The sequence below is a fragment of the Podarcis vaucheri genome (genome assembly GCF_965113315.1).
Source record: "Podarcis vaucheri genome assembly, chromosome: 10".
Taxonomy (NCBI): domain Eukaryota; kingdom Metazoa; phylum Chordata; class Lepidosauria; order Squamata; family Lacertidae; genus Podarcis; species Podarcis vaucheri.
Window position 1 is genome coordinate 1991159 of NC_138748.1, and position 20483 is coordinate 2011641.

Below are 20483 nucleotides of genomic sequence, written 5' to 3' on the forward strand. Positions count from 1 at the left end.
AACAGGGATTGCCAATGGGCAGAGATGATGGGAGACATAGTCCTACAACATCTGGAAAGCATTGGGATCTCCACCTCTGCTTTAAAGAGGCTTTGTCCATTTGCATTAATAGTAGAAGAGGCTTCAGATACAGTCTTCTCTTTCACTGGCACAACTTCCTTGATTATAATAGAATTGGATTGTGCCAATCAACAGTGTAGCATTAAAAACAGGGTGAAAGCACTCAGGCCCACTTTGTACAATCAGGAAAATCATGTGGTGGAGCCTTTCTTTGACTGTTCCAACTTGGGCTTGGGGCGGGGGGGGCATTTCAGTACTCAAAAAATGGGGGAGGAACCCCCTGTACGTAAAAACCAGCATTTCAAGGAGAAGATTTTAGTCTAATCTACATGGAATGCTATTTGCCTTTATGCGGAGAGATGGTTCTTCCCTAACTCTTGAATGTGTGCATTCAAACGTATCTCATACAATGCCACCAACACCTGCCTCCTCAAAAGGTAAAAGCAGTGAAAAGCTACACTGCTTTATTCTGCTGAATCAATAACATGGCCCAATCTCCTTTCCCCACACTCATTTTTCTCCCCTTTTGATCCTCTGCCTTTTCCAGTATAAAAAGGAAACTATAATGAGAGGTAACAGTAAGTGTGAGGCTAAGGACAAGGGAAAGAATTCACCCCACTGTTCTAGGAGCCATTCCAATAGACTAAAAATATTTTTTACATAATGGGTGCTAGTTAGTAATAAAGAATGGTTTCTTGTGCTTTTAACAGGATGCATATTCTTTGGAAAGTCTGTCATGTTTATTGATAATGTACACAATGATGTTCACTTGTCAGGTCACAGCAGTGGTTGGGCTGTTGAATTCTAGGATCCAGAGGAGGTGGCTATTGATCTAAATCATTGTTATAATTGGGCATTTCATTAGCTGAGATCACCTATGCAAACCCAACTATCTCCTGATAGGCATCATGAAAACTGCTTTTGTCACCTGCTACGGTTAAAAGAAATTTACACAACATGATATTGATGTGTCTTCACAGTATACAAACATCATTTTGAATTAATCTCTCTCCTGATCGTCTAGCACAGTTGGCCATTCACTTCCATTGATAAAGTTCTTAAAAATAGAGAGAGAGAAGCATTTTTCTTTTGAGTGGAAGCAAAATATTATCCCTGGGTTCTCTAGTAAGCATATAGTAGTAATCTGAGTTAATTGGTAATTATTAGTGGAAGGAAAGGAATATGTCATTAGGTGCAGCAGATTTGCCTTGCTAGTGACCAAAGTGACCATGTTTGATCAAACATGACATAAACTGACTTAAATACCTAACATTATTTTCTAGCAATTTTATTTTCTGAATACAATGGTAAGAATATTTAGGTAACTTATATACCAGTCCATATGCCAAAGAAATCTCTGATCTGTTTACTATACCATGTTGTTTAGTCATTTAGTCGTGTCCGACTCTTCATGACCCCCTGGACCAGAGCACGCCAGGCCCTCCTGTCTTCCACTGCCTCCTGCAGTTTAGTCAAACTCATGCTGGTAGCTTCGAGAACACTATCCAACCATCTTGTCCTCTGTCGTCCCCTTCTCCTTTCCCAACATCAGGGTCTTTTCCAGGGAGTCTTCTCTTCTCATGAGGTGGCCAAAGTATTGGAGCCTCAGTTTCATGATCTGTCCTTCCAGTGAGCACTCAGGGCGGATTTCCTTCAGAATGGATACTATACCATAATAATCACAAATAAATACAAATGATACAATAACAATTAACATTTTAAAGCAGCACAAAACAATTAGATAAGATATCCTCTAAAAACATTTATCTAAACAACAGCAACAAGCATATGGCAACATAATAACTACTACCAGATCCAAAATACAGAAATGCAACAGAGACCACCAGTGCTACCTACCAAGTATAATAACAACAACAACATTTATATTATTATATAAAAATATTATTACAGTATATATAAAAACGTAGTAAAACATCAAACATTAAAACCTTCCCGATACAGGGCTGCCTTCAGATGTCTTCTAAAAGTTTTGTAATTCTTTATCTCGACATCTGAAGGGAGGGCATTCCACAGGGAGGGTGCCACTACTGAGAAAGCCCTCTGCCTAGTTCCCTGTAACTTCACTTCTCACAGTGAGGGAACCAGCAGAAGACCCTTAGAGGTGCTGAAAGACCAACATTGCCTCCCAGTAGATTTCTGAGCACAATTCAAAGTGTTGGTGCTCACCTTTAAAGCCCTAAATGGCCTCAGCCCAGTATACCTGAAGGAGCGTCTCCACCCCCATCATTCTGCCCGGACACTGAGGTCCAGCGCTGAGGGCCTTCTGGCGGTTCCCTCTTTGGGAGAAGTAAGGTTGCAGGGAACCAGGCAGAGGGCCTTCTCAGTGGTGGCGCCCGCCCTGTGGAACACTCTCCCATCAGATGTCAAGGAAATAAACAACTATCTGACTTTTAGAAGATATCTGAAGGCAGCCCTGTTTAGGAAAGTTTTTAATGTCTGATGTTTGTGTGTGTGTGTGTTTCTTTGTGGCTGATTAGCTGTTTTCCCTGTGTAAAGGTCAGAGGGGGCAGGGTTTCTGTTGAGGCAGGGGATTAGCTGTGGGAGGAGCTTATCAGAGTTTGCAGGGCAGCGGCGCGCGCCTAGCGGTGCGCGCAGTTAGATCCATCTTTTAGATTTAGGGGAGCTAGTCTCAAACGTTTGTGGGGGGAGATCTAGGTGTTTTTTTGTGTGGGGGAAGTTATTTGTCCTGTCTTCAAGCTTTTTATGATGGAGGACCTCTGTAGCCAACCCCAACGACACGATCTCAAGATGGAAGGGGAGGGAACAGCTGCAGTCGCCTGCGATTCCTGCGCAATGTTTGCCATCTTGCCAAAGGTTGCAGGCAGCTTTACCTGCAGCAATTGCATGTTGATTGCTCTCTTAAAAGACAAAGTCCAGCAACTGGAGGAACGTGTAGCTACGCTCCAAAGAATTAGAGAGCTGGAGCTCTTCTTGGAAGCAACAGAGCACACCGTCTCCACCAAGGAGGAGACAGGGGACTCCCCTGAGAAGGAGTCTAGTTCACCAACACAGGAGCCAGATATATGGAGAAACGTGACTCAAAGAAGTAGGAGGCCCAGGGTTCACTCTGATTGCTTAGAAATACACAATCGCTTTGAGGTCCTCTCCCCTAGCATGGAAGACGAAGAGCAGACTCCATTTGAGGATCTCTCCCTCATTACAGTCGATCAGGTATATGAAGACGAGCAGCAAAGTCAGTCCTCAGGGAATGTGCAGGCGACCTTGGAACGGACAGCTCACGGAAGAACCCCGACCAAACCCAAGAGGAGGCGTGTAGTGGTGATAGGGGATTCCCTACTGAGGGGAACAGAAGCAGTGATCTGTGGGCCTGACAAGATGTCTCGGGAACTGTGCTGTCTCCCCGGGGCTAAGATCCAAGATGTAACTGAACGACTGCAAGGAATCATAAAACCCACTGACAAATACCCCTTCCTCTTGGTTCATGTGGGAACCAATGACACTGCAAGCAATAGCCTCCAGAAGATCAAAAGAGACTACGAGGCTCTCGGCAGGAAATTGAAGCAACTAAATGCACAAATTGTCATCTCATCTGTCCTCCCAGTTGAACGACGTGGCCCAGGGAGAGAGGGGAAAATAGTGGAAGTGAACAGCTGGCTTCGCAAATGGTGTAAACAGGAACGGTTTGGATTCTTAGATCACGGACTGCAGTTTCTTGAAGATGGACTTCTGGCAAGTGATGGGCTGCACCTCACAACGGTTGGGAGAAATGTTTTTGCCAAAAATCTCAGAAACCTCATCAGGAGGGCTTTAAACTGACTAATGTGGGGGAGGGAGACAGTGCTCCTGAAGGTAGGAGCCTATCAATTAATGAAGATGATCATCCAAATGTCATAGACCAAATGGAGAAAACAGCACACGGACCTAGTGGTGGGAGGAAAAAATCCTTAAATAAGAGACACGGGGGAATGATTAATGGACTTCAATGTCTGTACACTAATGCGCAAAGCATGGGAAATAAACAAGATGAGCTTGAGCTCTTGGTACAGCAAACTAAATATGACATAATAGGCATCACTGAAACCTGGTGGGATAAGTCCCACGATTGGAATGTAATAATGGGGGGATACAATCTATTTCAGAGAAACAGACCAGACAAGAAAGGAGGAGGAGTGGCGTTATATGTCAGGGATGTGTATACCTGTGAAGAGATCCAAGATTTAGATCCTCAAAGCCAAAGTGAGAGCATTTGGGTCAAAATTAAGGGAGAGAAGAATAACAGAGACCTCATTGTGGGAGTTTACTATAGATCCCCAAGCCAAACGGAGGACATAGATGATGCCTTCCTGGAACAGATGGCCAAGCATGCAAAAGGAAGGGAGATAGTAGTAATGGGGGACTTCAATTACCCGGATATTTGTTGGACGTCAAACTCAGCCAAGAGCATAAGGTCAAACAGATTCCTCACTGGCCTTGCAGACAACTTCATTGTCCAGAAAGTGGGAGAAGCAACAAGAGGAACAGCCATTTTAGATCTGGTCCTAACCAATGTTGATGACCTGGTTAGTGGGGTAGAAGTGGAAGGATCATTAGGCGCGAGTGATCATGCTCTTCTGAAGTTTACTATACAGCGGAAAGGAGCAGCCAAGCATACTAGGACTCAATTTCTTGACTTTAAGAAAGCCGACTTCATAAAACTTAGGGAAGTGCTGGGTGAGATCCCATGGACAACAATACTAAAAGGAAAGGGAGTTCATGATGGCTGGGAGTTTGTTAAGAGGAAGATACTAAAAGCACAACGTCAGGCAATACCAATGAGACGGAAACATGGAAGGTGCCTAAAGAAGCCAGGGTGGCTATGTAAAGAACTTTTAACTGAGTTAAGATTAAAAAAGGATGTGTACAAAAAATGGAAAAGGGGGGAAACCACCAAAGAGGAATTCAAACAAATAGCCAGCACATGTAGACACAAAGTCAGAAAAGCTAAAGCACAGAATGAACTCAGGCTTGCTAGAGAGGTTAAAAGCAACAAAAAAGGCTTTTATGGGTATGTTCGTAGCAAAAGGAAGAACAAAGAAACTGTGGGGTCACTCAGAGGAGAAGATGGTGAAATGCAAACAGGGGACACAGAAAGGGCTGAACTACTCAATGCCTTCTTTGCCTCAGTCTTCTCCGATAAAGAAAACAATGCCCGACCTGAAGAATTTGGAGCAAATGATTCAGCAAAGGAAACACAGCCCAGAATAACTAAGGAGATAGTACAAGAATATTTGGCTAGTTTAGATGTATTCAAGTCTCCAGGGCCAGATGAACTGCATCCAAGAGTATTAAAAGAACTGGCAGATGTGATCTCAGAACCACTGGCAGTCATCTTTGAGAATTCCTGGAGAACAGGCGAAGTCCCGGCAGACTGGAGGAGGGCAAATGTTGTCCCTATTTTCAAAAAGGGGGAAAGAGAGGACCCAAATAATTACCGCCCAGTCAGTCTGACATCAATAGCAGGGAAGATTCTGGAGCAGATCATTAAGCAAACAGTCTGTGAGCACCTAGAAAGGAATGCTGTGATCACCAATAGTCAGCATGGATTTCTGAAAAATAAGTCATGTCAGACTAACCTGATCTCGTTTTTTGACAGAATTACAAGCCTGGTAGATGAAGGGAACGCAGTGGATGTAGCCTACCTTGATTTCAGCAAGGCATTTGACAAGGTGCCCCATGATATTCTTGTAAAGAAGCTGGTAAAATGCGGTCTTGACTATGCTACCACTCAGTGGATTTGTAACTGGCTGACTGACCGAACCCAAAGGGTGCTCATCAATGGTTCCTCTTCATCCTGGAGAAGAGTGACTAGTGGGGTGCCACAGGGTTCTGTCTTGGGCCCGGTCTTATTCAACATCTTTATCAACGACTTGGATGATGGACTCAAGGGCATCCTGATCAAATTTGCAGATGACACCAAACTGGGAGGGGTGGCTAACACCCCAGAGGACAGGATCACACTTCAAAACGACCTTGACAGATTAGAGAACTGGGCAAAAATAAACAAGATGAATTTTAACAGGGAGAAATGTAAAGTATTGCACTTGGGCAAAAAAAATGAGAGGCACAAATACAAGATGGGTGACACCTGGCTTGAGAGCAGTACATGTGAAAAGGATCTAGGAGTCTTGGTTGATCACAAACTTGACATGAGCCAACAGTGTGACGCGGCAGCTAAAAAAGCCAATGCAATTCTGGGCTGCATCAATAGGAGTATAGCATCTAGATCAAGGGAAGTAATAGTGCCACTGTATTCTGCTCTATGAGGAACGGCTAAGGGAGCTGGGCATGTTTAGCCTGGAGAAGAGGAGGTTAAGGGGTGATATGATAGCCATGTTCAAATATATAAAAGGATGTCACATAGAGGAAGGAGAAAGGTTGTTTTCTGCTGCTCCAGAGAAGCGGACACGGAGCAATGGATCCAAACTACAAGAAAGAAGATTCCACCTAAACATTAGGAAGAACTTCCTGACAGTAAGAGCTGTTCGACAGTGGAATTTGCTGCCAAGGAGTGTGGTGGAGTCTCCTACTTTGGAGGTCTTTAAGCAGAGGCTTGACAGCCATATGTCAGGAGTGCTCTGATGGTGTTTCCTGCTTGGCAGGGGGTTGGACTCGATGGCCCTTGTGGTCTCTTCCAACTCTATGATTCTATGATTCTATGATTCTATGATTTATTGTATTTTTAATATTTTGTTGGGAGCCACCCAGAGTGGCTGCGGAAACCCAGCCAGATCCCTGGGGTATAAATAATAATATGTTGTTGTTGTTGTTGTTGTTGTTGTTGTTGTTGTTGTTGTTGTTAATCTCACTTCTGCTGCTTTCTCCGCAGTCTTAAGCTCACATTAACAGAGGGGGCAAAATTACATATTCCCCACCCTGGCACTCCTTGTTCTCACCAGGGAACACCCAGGATCATTTCTCCCACATGCATGCACTTAATAAGATTTCTTGCTAATTAACAGTGCAATCCTAGCCATGTGTACTGAGAATTAAATTCTATTGAATTGAATGAGGCTTGCCCCCAGCTAAATGGGGTAAGCATCGCAGCTGAAGACTGCAATGTTAAATCAGTAATCTTTGTTAAATCATCCTGGATGTTCAGTCTTGCTTAAGACAGAACAAGTGATCTTAATCAGACTAGGGCTACCTAGTTCAACCTTCTTCGGGAAAATCCCAACAACCAACAAATGCTATATGGTCCACTACAAATTGACTAGTGGCCCACCAGCGGATTGTGGTCCATCTTTGCATACCTGTAAAATCATGTGTTTGTTCTACAGGGAACCTCCCCAACCCAATTCATTGTTAACAAACAACAGAAATAGAAGCCAGCACAGGCATAGCACTTGCTCTTTTTAAACTAGTTTTTTAAAATTAGGGGCCAGCTTTGAGAGCATGTACTCTCTATCTCTGTGCCTGCTTTTCTCTGAGGCAAATCCCTTTTCACACTTAACCATGTGAAACAATTGACCTTAAGTACAGTTAATGTCAGAACTCAGAAATTGCTTAATTATAGTTAAGGACAGACTTCTGCTCCTTGCAGCTTACAAATCTGATATTTGACAGTTGGAGAGACCACAACAGAGGAAAGGGAGAGGTATGGTTTGAATACATGCAAATGCAATTACACATACCTAGATTTCATTTCCCTTTCATTGGAATGAGAAAACACACCTCAAGGAAACATACAGGGGTGTATGGGTGTTTTTTATAGATTTAGATACAGATGCACACATAAATATGTTTGAACTCTGGACTATACTTTTTTACACCTGAAAGCTGTGCTCCCAACTTTCTTTAGGTAGGCACAATAGCTGTACATAGCAGTACCTTTTTCTTATTTGCTGGTTTTTAAGTGCACTATAAATGCACTATAAATAATGAGAAATAGAGTGATAATGTCTTGAAGTCTTAAAACAGCTTCTCTGGAAAGCCACTCCAGCCACCCTCTTGGGAAGAAAAATCCCCTAACTGCACAAAAGGTGTAAGTTAGGTCCCTAGACTGAAATTGGTGTGGGGCTTTGCTGAGTTTGCAGATTTCTCTCTGAGCAGTGTTGCACCTCAGTTGATTGCAGTGCCAGAGCTCAGAGATAATATGGAAACGTGACTCCCTTGGGACTCAAATCATTGATTGCCAGGCCTGATGCTTGTCATAGAACTTTTTATGTTCTGCATGTTTGTTTTTGTAGTCATCATCCTGATGAGACAAGATAGCAGTGTCATTCTGACACCATCTAGTTAAATGCCAGCAGAATCAGAAGCTGTTGCAAGGCACTTTGACTTGGACTGGTAGGACTGAAATAGGAGAACCTTGCAGTTCATTAAAATGGTATATAACACTACTTTACGCTCTCTCTAAAGATCCAGTGTGGAAGGTGCAACAGGGGCTTGACACTTATGAGCCCCAGAAATATGAAACAAATGTCTGAAGGTGCTGTTCTGTTGCGAAGAGAATCCTTGGCAACTTTCTCTCTCTGCATCTTGTTGACTTTTTGCCCATTAGAGTATTATCCTTTAGTGTCATAACTTAGCTCAGAGTCAGACATGTGACCTGACAATGCATATCCTGTTGACTTCAGTGAGACTCTGGTGGAGGAGAGCAAGCATTTGATCTCTCATTTAAGGAGTTTTGCCCCATTGAGTATTTTTTAAAATAATGATATTAATAATAATAATAATAATTTCTCACATACAAGCACAGGTGTTAGCCTAAGAATGATGATAAACAGAGATGCTGCCTAATTAAAGAGATCCAAGATTTGGCTAGCTGCATGAGTTGTAATTGATGAATTATTTAAGCAAATCTTCATATATTTGCACATGAATATAATAGCTCTGAAATGAAAAGTGTGCATTTCTTTGCTTTTAGATGGGCAGCATTTTTTAGAAGGAATTCCCTCCTATGCATGTCAAGAAGGGAAAGTCTTCTAAGATAACACTTGCTGTTTTTCTAAATGTTTGCATTAGACAAATGTTAATTTCTTTGTTTTTAAATCTGCCAGCTAATCAGAAACACATTTTAATTGATCAAAAGTATTGTAATCAGTTGCCTGATCTAATGAACAATTGCAGCACTAATAATAAGGCTATCACAGATCCAATCCATGTTAACCCTTTGTAGATTAAAACACACACAGTAACAATCAGTTTGGAATCACATATCTGTACTGCAAGAAAGTAGTGTGAATAAAACAATACAAGTAGCAAACTTGGTGGAAGGTATTATGCACGACACCATTTGCAAATAAAAAAATTCAGGCCTTCATAGAAAACATTTATAAACTGTTAAAAACATCAAAAAACAATAAACATCTGAAGTGAATTTAAACACAAATGTAACTGTTCAATCATGTGCCTTGATGGGCCCAACAAAACACAAAAGTTTTTGGTAGAAGTCTACAGGAGTACAGTTATGGCACCTTCCTATGTCAGTAGGGGAATTCCAAAGTCAAGTTCTGTCACACTAAAGGAAAGACTCTTTACACATGCAGAATGGGCACTGTGTGGCACTTGTAGAAGCACATCATTGCTGTGATTTGCAATCATTCATCAACCACAGAAATGACACCTAGTCTCAGCAGCTGCAGGCCTTTCAGTTCTGAGGCTTTCTCTCTTAACATCTCAGGATGTTGGCTTTGTTTCTATACCCTGTCAACTCCGAACCCAGGTCTACTAGGAACAAGCATGTTTTAGGATGCTCTCATCTTCATGCATCTTGCATATTCATTTAGGAAGGTGAGTCATAATGCTGGGAGTGTTGTGAACAGCTCCAGGGGAGAGGACAGGAAAGAGAAGAAGTCCTTCTGTGTGATCAAAAGTCCATTCCACTTACACACAGACAACACGGAATGACACCCAATATCATCATAAACTCAGTGAGAGCAAGAATACTGTCTGTTTATGTAGTGAGCCTTGCTTTAAATGCATGTTTAACACAGAGGTGCAATCACCCGAAAGGGCAGGGTGCATAGCACGCTCTTCCTAGAAGTGTATTCTTACTACTGTAGATCAGAACAGCCCACTGAAAACCCCTAATAGCACTTACCTTTGAATTTGCATCTGCATTGAGGATGCAGAACCACAGCTGTCAGCTCTGTTGCATCTCAGCTACAATATTTGAGAACTTGAACTTTGAAAAGTGAAAAATCCTAAATCCTCAGACCAATAAATGTGCTTTTGCATTTGTATCAGTTTCATGTGTACGGGTTTTTGTTACCAGATTTTCTTTTTCAGAGACCCGAGTTGACTTAGTTCTGTAGAGGTGGTTTGGTGAGTCCTTTACTTCTTTACTAAAGAGGCCTGGGGCTCTTCTCATCATTAGCTAATAGATTTTCAAATTTACACATGGACCCATGAGGCCATGTACCATTTTTCCTAGCTGACAGCTGCATTTCTTAGGACTTTGAGAAAATCTGATGAGGTACAGAGAAACACTTCAGAGTTGGAAATGGCCTCAGAGATTATATTATTGCTTATGTCCAGTATAGAATCTTATTAGAAAACACATCCCACTTACTAAGCATTCTTGCTATTGTGTATGTTTAATCACATCTGGGATTGGTGCTGAACTAAATTTGAGGCAAGAAAGGCTCCTTTGATTAAGGATTCAGCAACCTTGACCTTCAGTCAAAATGAAAGTCTACCTAGAAAAACACTGCTAGGAGACTAGATAAACCATTTCTTCTTTTATCCATCTTTTTAAAATAATAATAATAATAATAATCAAATCATTCATACATTCTCTGTATGAGTGTCCATAATACCAGCCTTAGATAAAGAAATCATTCATTTGGAAGAATCACCTGTTGCTGTATCCAGAGCTAGATTCCTGTTGCAAGATTCGCTGTTCAAAGCCTAACAGTATAGTCGTCATAATAATGAATCAGTACATTCACTGATTTATTTACATATGCTGCAGATAATGGACACAATCCAGCAGCATTGTCCTGCTCAGGAGGACATTCAGCTGGATTCTGCCCATTATGGTGTGGTTTTTTTAACCAATTATGTTTGTAGATCCCTGTAACTTTTACAAGATCAAAGATGCCATTTTGTAATGTTGGATCCCCATTACTGGCAAGGGCACATGGACCCGAAAGAAAACAACTTTCACTTTTCAGTTCAGATTTGTGAAAGATTCAGGGAAGAGGTGGAAGAGATGTCTTTTTTGCTTGTAGACCACCTGGAGGTTATTGAAAAGCAATAAATGTTGTATTCCATTTTTATGAATGCCTCCTTTCAAGGTAGCCTCACCTAAAGTCACCTTACAGTATAGCGCATCTAGATAGTGTGCTCAGAGGGACATGCAATGCAATAAACCAGACTCATTACTGAAACAATATATTGCAGCAGGCACCCTCTGCTAAGCTGAAACACGCTTGTACGAGATGAAGGCAGAGCTTGCAATTTTGTATTAAAGGGAATCTGCAAGAAGTTTTACAAAAAGTTCTACATTTTAATTTTAGGAGAGATAAAGAATTTGCAGTGGGTTTCCTCCTCTCAGATATAGTATGATCTTCTGATCATGCATGAGAGATTTCCTGACTAAGATTCCACCTTGATTGAAGGGCAAGACCACACAACCTTTAATTGAGAAATCCTTCCTTGCATCACACTTAGTTCAGCAGTCCCTGGAGTAATTAGGTATTAGCATAGCAAAGATCCCAAGTAGATGAGAGACATAAACCACCAAGACCATAAATGTGCAGCAGAACCATATGTTGGGAAGGAGAAGTAGTGTGTGTGTGAAGTCTAAAAGCCACCTGACCCAATCAGAAGAGGCCCTCATGCATTAGCCCATTCAGTCTTCAACTGAATATACCCAAAGGTTGGGTATATGTATTTATTATGTAGTTTCTCATATTTTTACTCCACCATTGGACAACAGTCCTTATATTGGCATACAATAAAAACAAAAAAGTGCCATTTTCCATCAGTCCCCTGATAAGATTTTAGAGACAGGAAACAGAATAGGGAAGGGAAAATTCAAGGACAGGAAGGACTTAAACATGGAATTTACAGGACAGATATAAATAATTCAAAAAAGGATATATAATATGGGGGAGGGGGACAAGGATGCTGTCAGACCTGGATCATGTTCAGTAGAGGGTGCAGCGAGGGAGAAGGAGATGAAGGCCATCTGCATACAATGGCAGCGGCAGGGCTAGGTGCTCAGACTGAGTGAGCAAAGCTGACCCTGCTGCTTTTAGAGACTGTTTAGAAGCACCAATTTTTCAGTTAAGCATTATATACATTGATTAAACAGGAAGGGGGCAGACGGAAAAGAAAACAGGGTCCCTTCACTTTTAATAGTTGTATGAAACTATTGTCAGGGCCCCTGTCCTCTCTTTGCCATATTCTGGGAATTCCACCTAGAATGCTCTGTCCTGTTGGTGCAAGGAGTGTGGGCTGGTCTCCCTGCAGATCCCTCCTTTGTTCAGAGCAGGATTGTGATGCACAAGTTAACTCCTCATCTGACATCCCTCAGATCACCAGTTTGGTACCCACTGTAGGAGTTTTGGGGCTCACATAGCATTCCGTTCCCAGAAAGAAGGCATGAGCATGGAGTAGGTCAACAAGGTGACTGTGGGAAATGGCTCAAGGATGGACAAGGCAGTGGACTTAACAAACAATGACAGATATACCAGAGCAAATCCCAGCCTGGGTCAAGTTCAAGTGAAATTATCTGAAGAAATGAATCAAAAGGGAGGTTAGGCCTGGCTTCCAGTGGCCTATCCATGCCACTACTTGCTAGGGAAAGATTAGCTCTTTCAGTTGCTACAGAGAACATAATCAGCCTAATTAAACCTCTCAACATGTGATTCCAGGATCTCCCATTGTTCAGTGATTAATACCCTGCTGTTTTTAAAGTTTGTTAACAAATTGTTGTCTGTGTGGTAAGGTGTTAAGAGTATAAAACAATACTAGATTTTGGAAGGGAAGTTGCTACATGCATAATAGAAATCACTATTCAGCTTTGATGGTACACAGAGAGTGGAAATAACTTTATAACTGTTATTACAGGGAGTCTAGCTAAAAACATTTTTAAAAACTACCCAATTCCATCTTGCTTTTCTTTTCTTGCTTTGCTTTTCCTTCCTTCCTTTTTTTAAATGCACGTTTTCAAACTATAAGTGTTGGCACCCTCATTCAACATTCTCCAGCCACTGAATGCTTAACCAAACACAAGATCTTACACAACCTCCCAGGACACACACACACTTTGGAGAAACTTCTTGGCAAAGCTCTAGAAGGTGAACTGTGTGGTAGCAAAAATGGCAAAGGGTCTAAAGGAATCCTTAACATGAATACATTGTACAGCCGTACCTTGGTTTTTGAACAGCTTAGTTTTCAAACATTTTGGCTCCCGAACACTGCAAACCTGGAAGTGACTGTGCCAGTTTGTGAACTATTTTTGGAAGCCAAATGTCTGACGGGGCTTTTGCAGCTTCTGATAAGCTGCAGGTTTTCAAACATTTAGGAAGTCGAATGGACTTCTGGAACAGATTCTGTTTGACTTCCAAGGTATGACTGTATTGTGATTTTGTGGACTGCTGCTTACTTTGTCAGATGTATAACGTGAAGGGTGATTGGATTCAGTGGAGGACAGGATTCACTTAACAGTTGTGTAGAAGAGGGCACAGGGTAAGCATCATCGAACAACAACCAGGACCCATGGTTGACCCTTGAGGATGGGCATATTTTTATTCTTACTGATGGAAGAAACAAGCCTTACTCATTGTAGTATGTAATATGTGTTTATGGGTTTTGCAGAGATGGGGAGAGAGTTCTGACAGGGACTGAATCAAATAGTTTCCACCCTTTGCCTTCTAGCTGGCTCGCCACAATAAAATACTGCAGCACATGCTGAAGCCTGGGTCTGATCCAGAAGAAGGAGATGATGCTTTGAAGCACTATGCTAATCACACAGCCCAGATTGAGGTAAAGAGTTGTTCACAGAATGCAAAACATGTAGAGTCAACACACTTGGACCTCTGGAAAATGCCTCTGAACCTCCCAGTTCCATGAACGTCAAAGTTAGCCATCTCGTTAAGAATCTTCATTGCAGGGAGTGGAGTAGAGGAAGCTGGAGATAATTTCTAGTCCTTTATTTAAATGAGGCATCCACTTGAGTTCCACTCTAAGGGACAGTGCATTAAAAGAGGGAGGGGGATGTGACAGCCACCATTCAGTTCTGAACAATGTGAAGAAGGATGTGCAGAGTAGACAAAATTAAGTACCGTATTTTTCTGTGTTAAACCTCATGCCCCCATGTATAAGATGCCCCTTCTTTTCTGGGACTCCAAATTGAGAAAATTTGGGGAGATTGCCCAGAGTTGTTGAGCTTTTTTCGGGAGGATTGCCCACAGTTGCTGAGCTTTGGGGGGGGGGGAGTGCCAAGAATTGTTCACCCACAGGACCGCCACAGCCAATTGTGTGCACGTCGACAAATCCACCAATCATCTGTACACTCGCCGAAAGCAAGCGCCAATCGCCCGCCCAATTGCCGGAGCAGCCAGTAGCCAGCGGCCTTGTCGCACCCACCAATCACCCGCAATTGCAGCAGCCACCAATTGCCCATCCCACCTCTCCACTATCCGTGTAGATAGATAGATAGATAGATAGATAGATAGATAGATAGATAGATAATTTATTACGGTCGGAGACCAGCTTATAAAACACACTTGGGGTACAGTCACAGAAGGAAAACAAACAATTAAAACAATGTACAGCAATAAATTTTAAAACAATGTACAACAATAAACTACCGCAGGTAGTTGACCCAGAGTCACCCATAGATCCGAGTTTGGGGATTTTCTTAACAAACTAGTTTGAGTTGGGATATGGTCTGTGCCTGCAGGCCTATACACAGAATCTGGCGACCATGCTAGTCATTTTCTGATTTTTGCCTAACAGGAAAAGGTCGAATTTTTGCTTTTCTGGGAGGTCAGCGAGCCTCACCAGTAGGGGATCAATGGTCTTACTACATGCCTCTTCATAAAAGGAACATCTAACGAACAAGTGCTCTGGGCTTCCTATCTCCTCCAATGAACAGGCGCAAAGTCACTGAGCTCCTTCCAGGACCAGTGAGGGCAGAGCTGAGCTTCTGGGGAGTGTAAAGGCCCTTCTTGCATTTTTATATACAAGAAAGAAGAGATATGCCACCGGTGCTTATACACTATCCATGTATAAGATGACCCCCAATTTTTAGCATATTTTTAAAATAAAATAACCTTAACTTATACACAGATAAATACTGTATTTCTTCACACAGCACACAATCTAGAAATTACCAGCACAAGGTCTGGTGGTGGCCACTAGCCTAGGTGGATTTTGAAAGGATTAAGAGACATTAACAAGTTATTCTCTTTTTAAATTTTTCAATTAGTGATTAGCAGGGCTTTTCTTCAGCTAGAACTCACCTCTCCAGTGGGCGCCATTGCCATTATAAGAGAACAAGTGAGGCGTTCATGGCAGCGCCAGGGGCATGGCACGGAGGATGGCCATGGCAACCCAAGCCCTCTCCACTGGCCAAGCCACAGGGGTCTGACAGGAGATGGAGGAGACTAGGCAGTGTGCACAGAGTTTAGCAAAGTGAAGGGAGGGAGAAATAGGCTTGAAGCTGCCCAGCAAGGAGGGCAGACCTGAAGGCTGTGGCACCATGTTCACGAAAAAGGAGGCAGCTGCCAGAGCCTCTCCTCTCCTTGGTGGGTGGCAGCAATGGTGCCCTCCCTCTCAGCTGGCCAAGGGGTGGGGCATGTGCAGGTGGCAGCACCGCCCTAGCCCTGAAGGCCCAGCCTGGGATTGTCTTGTCTTGCCTCCTCATGGCTCTGGTCTTGATAAGGGAACCTGTCATTGGGGTGCCTGGTTGTGCCGCCTTGCACCTCTTCAAAAATCTGTGCCTGCAGCCCTCCTGACCCTCCACATGCTACACCCCTGGTTCATGGTGAGTTCTGGCATCTTATTTTCTAGAAAAACAGCACAGTAGTTATAAGCCATTATGACTAAATGCAGTCTCCATGTTTAGCACCAGTATACTTCAAAGTATCATTTCTTGGGGACAGACAATGCTTAATGGCCAGCACCACTGTGTCCCAAGCTTCTGCACCAGTGTTCTCTAAGCTGGTGGCATCCAGATGTTTTGGACTACAACTCTCATCAGCCCCAGCCAGCATGGCCTAATGACTTGGAATTAGTGCCTAGAACATCTGAGGACACCAGCTTGGGGACGGCTGGTCTAGACAATCTGTCTGACCTTTGCTGGAAACAAAACAAAGGACCTTAGTCTAATCCAGCAAGGCAAATCTTATGTTCATATGACTATAGCAAACTACTTTTGGACTTGGAACATGGGAATTTCATGCCAGAGATTTTGAAATGGGCATTGCTTTTCTAAGATTTTAGCTCTGAGGATACTGATCCCAGTGTCTTTAAACTCGTTTGCATGGGGGATCCTGCCACAACCAAAGAAATGCATTTTTCTTATAAAACTGCTGTTTTAACTTACATCAAGAAGCTTGAGCAGTTGAGAAAGTGTTGTGCCCATTTATCAAGATAGTCAAAACTGAATCATTTGCATCAGTATAGAATGAATTTAGCATTTAATGGGACATTTTAATTGTTTGCCTTGTGTATCAGTTTTGGCCCAAACTGAAGCCACTTTTCAAACCTTAAATTTCAGGTGTTGACAGTAGGACCTGGAATGTCACAATCTTCTTGATTAAGTGTTCAGATGGCAAAACGCTGAGACTATTTGCTCAGGTTCTGAATGCTAATTGTGGGGAAAATTTGTCCTGGCAAGTAAACAAATCAGCGCAGAAGGACTTCATCCTGCATAATAATATATGTCCTTCCTGTACTTCAGCTTTCACTGTAGCATTGCATTCCAGCTGATAAACCTTGGTCCACACTTTAAAGTTTGTGGAGGGACACCATTTCAGTCCTAGTCTCTAGAGCCTCTAGGGCAGAAGTCCTTATAGCTGCTCTGAAGAGGCAAGCAGATGAACCTGGTGCTTTGTTGGACTCACCACAGCATTTCCACATAGTGCTAAACCATGATTTAATGTTACATACAAATACAGTCAGCATGTTGCTTTTTAGACATTCAGGGCCACACATTAGAGAGAACCTCTGGCTCATCTCTATCCCCTCTCAATATACAGAGGCCCAGTTCAAATGTAATACCAAGCCAAATCATGCTTTACCATTCATGATTTATCTGGAGTGAGACAAACCATGAGCCCAAGTTCAAACGCAATGCTATACCAAAATACTTCTTAGCTCTGGATATTTGCTCATTCTTGGTAAGTGAATTCTCTCCATTAATTCTCATTATTGGCTTAGTGTTGCATGCGACCCAGGTCAGTGTAGCACAATGTGTGAGATGCAGAGACCACCTTTGTATGTGAGTAGGTACCACTCACAAAACTTTCTCATGGCTTTTTTAATGGGGACACTGATCACATACATGTAGATTGTTTTTTGTGCATGGAGGGCATGAGGCAAAGCCTCCCTCCCACATCTGGCAGCATGTAAGACCCATGTGTTCACCAGCACTTCCAGCTCATGTTACTTTCTTTAAAAATAAATCATTTTAATCATTGTGTAATGCTTAGCATTTTACTGTTTTCTGCAATTAAAAATAATTAAAAATAAGCTTTGCTGTGCTTTGGGGATGCATCATTTTCAAAACATTTCTGTCTACCTTTCAAGGGATGCTTAGGATTTTGGAGGACAAAGACTGAAGTTGAAAATCTCCCAAAGTGAAGCTTGCAGAGCATCTGTTAAAGAACAGTCACTTTGCTACCCTTGAAATTAATATTTCCCTCTTTCCTGCTTGTAGACAAACTGTAACTGTGCCAAATTACATTGTCTGGAAGATGGATAGAATTTAGCTGTATCTTTCATCTTATTTGTCCCTTTCCTCAGCCCATAGAAGCAAGAATCAGTTTATATATGATATTCAAACCTTGTATGCATCTGAGTGAGAAACATATATTTGCAGATCGTCCGTCATGATAGGACTATGGAACAAATAGTCTTCCCTGTGCCAAATATCTGTGAATTCCTCACGCATGAATCCAAGTACCGTGTGTTCCATACTACCGAGAGAGATGAACAAGGAAGCAAAGTAAATGACTTTTTCCAACAGACAGAGGATCTGTATAATGAAATGAAGTGGCAAAAGAAAATCAGGAGTAAGTACAATAATTTGTGAGCTTGTTACATGCTATTGGCCTAGTTCACAGAAGATGCAAACCAAAGTTTGTCCCACTCTCTGAGATCAAGCAGTGTATGTCAGCATTCTGATCAGAATTTCTGTGTGTCCATGTGATACTGTGTAGAAAAAAAGAGAGACACTCATGTGACATGGCTCCAAAGCATTTTAGATCCAGAAGTCAACAACGACTTGTGCTTAGTCACAAGTCAAATCTGAAAAGCTGATCTGTACTGACTCTAATTGCAGATTCTGTTTCAGAAGTTTCTACCTGAAGAACAACAAGCACATCTCTCTCCTTAAAGAACAGTGACAATTAGTGTCAATACCTGTCTATGTTGGGATAGTTTGTATGGAATATTAATGAATATAGCGTCCAAGTCATGACAGGATTTCTAATTTCCCGTGTGTGTGTGTGTGTGTGTATTTGAAATTGCTGTGCTCAGTAGTTATGAGAAGACGCTGATTCAATTATCACCTTAGCAATGAACTGAGGCAAGCCAGTAACTTGCATCTATAATTAGAGGATAATAATGCTAACTTACTTTACAAGCATGTTATAAAGAATACTGAGTTAATAATGTATGTGAAGCACTTTAGAAAAGCTTTATTATTTTATGCCATCCCCAGGAGCATGATAAGAATCATCATCATCAGTTTGAGTTTTTTGTATGTCACTTCTTCATGGTAAAACCATGCTGAAAGCAGCTCACAACAAAAGGAATAAATTTTTTTTTTAAGATAATTCATTAACCATTACAAAACAGAACACATTTTAAACAAGCACAGACCAGGGACTCAGCTACACAGCTGCAAGTAAAACGTTTTAAATGTGTTGTAAAGCGCAATATACAAATTGGACACTAGATGGCAACCGAGCTATGCAAAATTCAATGTGTTTTTCAAAACGTTAAAGCATTTTCACAGCATTTTTTTATATGTGTGTAGATTCCACTAGGACTTGCAGGACTCACAGCTAGATGAAAATGAGCCAGTGGTGACCAAGTTCTTTGAAAAAGCAAATCTAAAATGGTCAGCATAATTTCTCAGACAGTGTGGATAGACTCTCTGTGCTGGCTCAGTAATTGGCCACATAGTAAAGATGAGTTTAAGACCTTGCATGTGTGGTCATCAGATTTATATTCAGCTTCCAGTATGTACCCTGACCAAACCTTTCAACAGTGACTTTAATTAATAAATTAATGCATTATGCCCAGGTATCATACCAGTTTTACATGGATCATTACTGGGTCTGGTTCTTGGTGCAGAAAGGGGTATTAAGACCAGATACTCCACGGACATCCCTGATTTAGATTGCTGTTTTACATATTTAAAAACTAAAGCACAAAATAACACATGAGTTAGGAAGAAGAGGGACTGCTGTCTTTGCTACTACCTTTTGTTTTGGGAAGGACATACTGCTGTCCAGTTGCAGGTATGCTGAAATCCTACCTTTCACCATTGATTTCCATGAGCATATTTCTTTCCCTGGAGGAAGGGAGGTGTACAGTGGCACCTCTGGTTACAAACTTAATTTGTTTTGGAGGTCTGTTCTTAACCTGAAACTGTTCTTAACCTCCGCTAAAGGTACCACTTTAGCTAATGGGGCCTCCCGCTGCTGTCACGCTGCAGCTGCATGATTTCTGTTCTTATCCTGAGCTAAAGTTCTTAACCCGAGGTACTACTTCTGGGTTAGCGGAGTCTGTAACCTGAAGTGTTTATAACCCAAGGTACCACTGTATTCTGAAAGAACCAGAAGGTGAGCACTGTATAGAAATTAAATCTGTGCCTGCCGTATCCTATTGATTCTTCCTCCCTGTGCATAGGGAATGCTAGAGTTTCTTGTACAGGTTCCCTTCAGTTTCAACACTGTGTCTGATTGGCTACAGCAAATCTCATTAGATTTTACAGGGTATAGATATGTAGTTGCCGTGAAATAAATGTGCATACATCTCAGTAGTGGCTGGTGTGGTAGGAGAGAGCCATGGAGCAGGATGCACCAGCAGAGCCCATCCAACATGACTGCCTTACCAACCTTGACCCCACCCTTCCTCTCTCCCACCTTATCTAGGTGAAGCTGCAACATTGTCAGAGTCAAGGGGGGCTCCAGCCCACCGCACGGCCGCTACTGATGAATCATCTAGTATTGATTTATCTATGTACGCACTGCTTAATTGCCAAAGTAGCA

General features: G+C 42.1%; 1 protein-coding gene across 7 annotated transcripts in view; it reads left to right on the forward strand.

Annotated features, from left to right (window-relative positions):
- The window catches only part of ITPR2 (inositol 1,4,5-trisphosphate receptor type 2), a 387592-nt gene that overhangs the window by 310871 nt on the left and 56238 nt on the right, over nt 1-20483 (forward strand). For all 7 annotated transcript variants that reach the window (XM_082240062.1, XM_082240063.1, XM_082240060.1 and 4 more), the window contains 2 exons: nt 13912-14019; nt 18083-18275. In XM_082240062.1, the coding sequence (XP_082096188.1) occupies nt 13912-14019; nt 18083-18275 (301 nt within the window). The remainder of the gene's footprint in view (nt 1-13911; nt 14020-18082; nt 18276-20483) is intronic.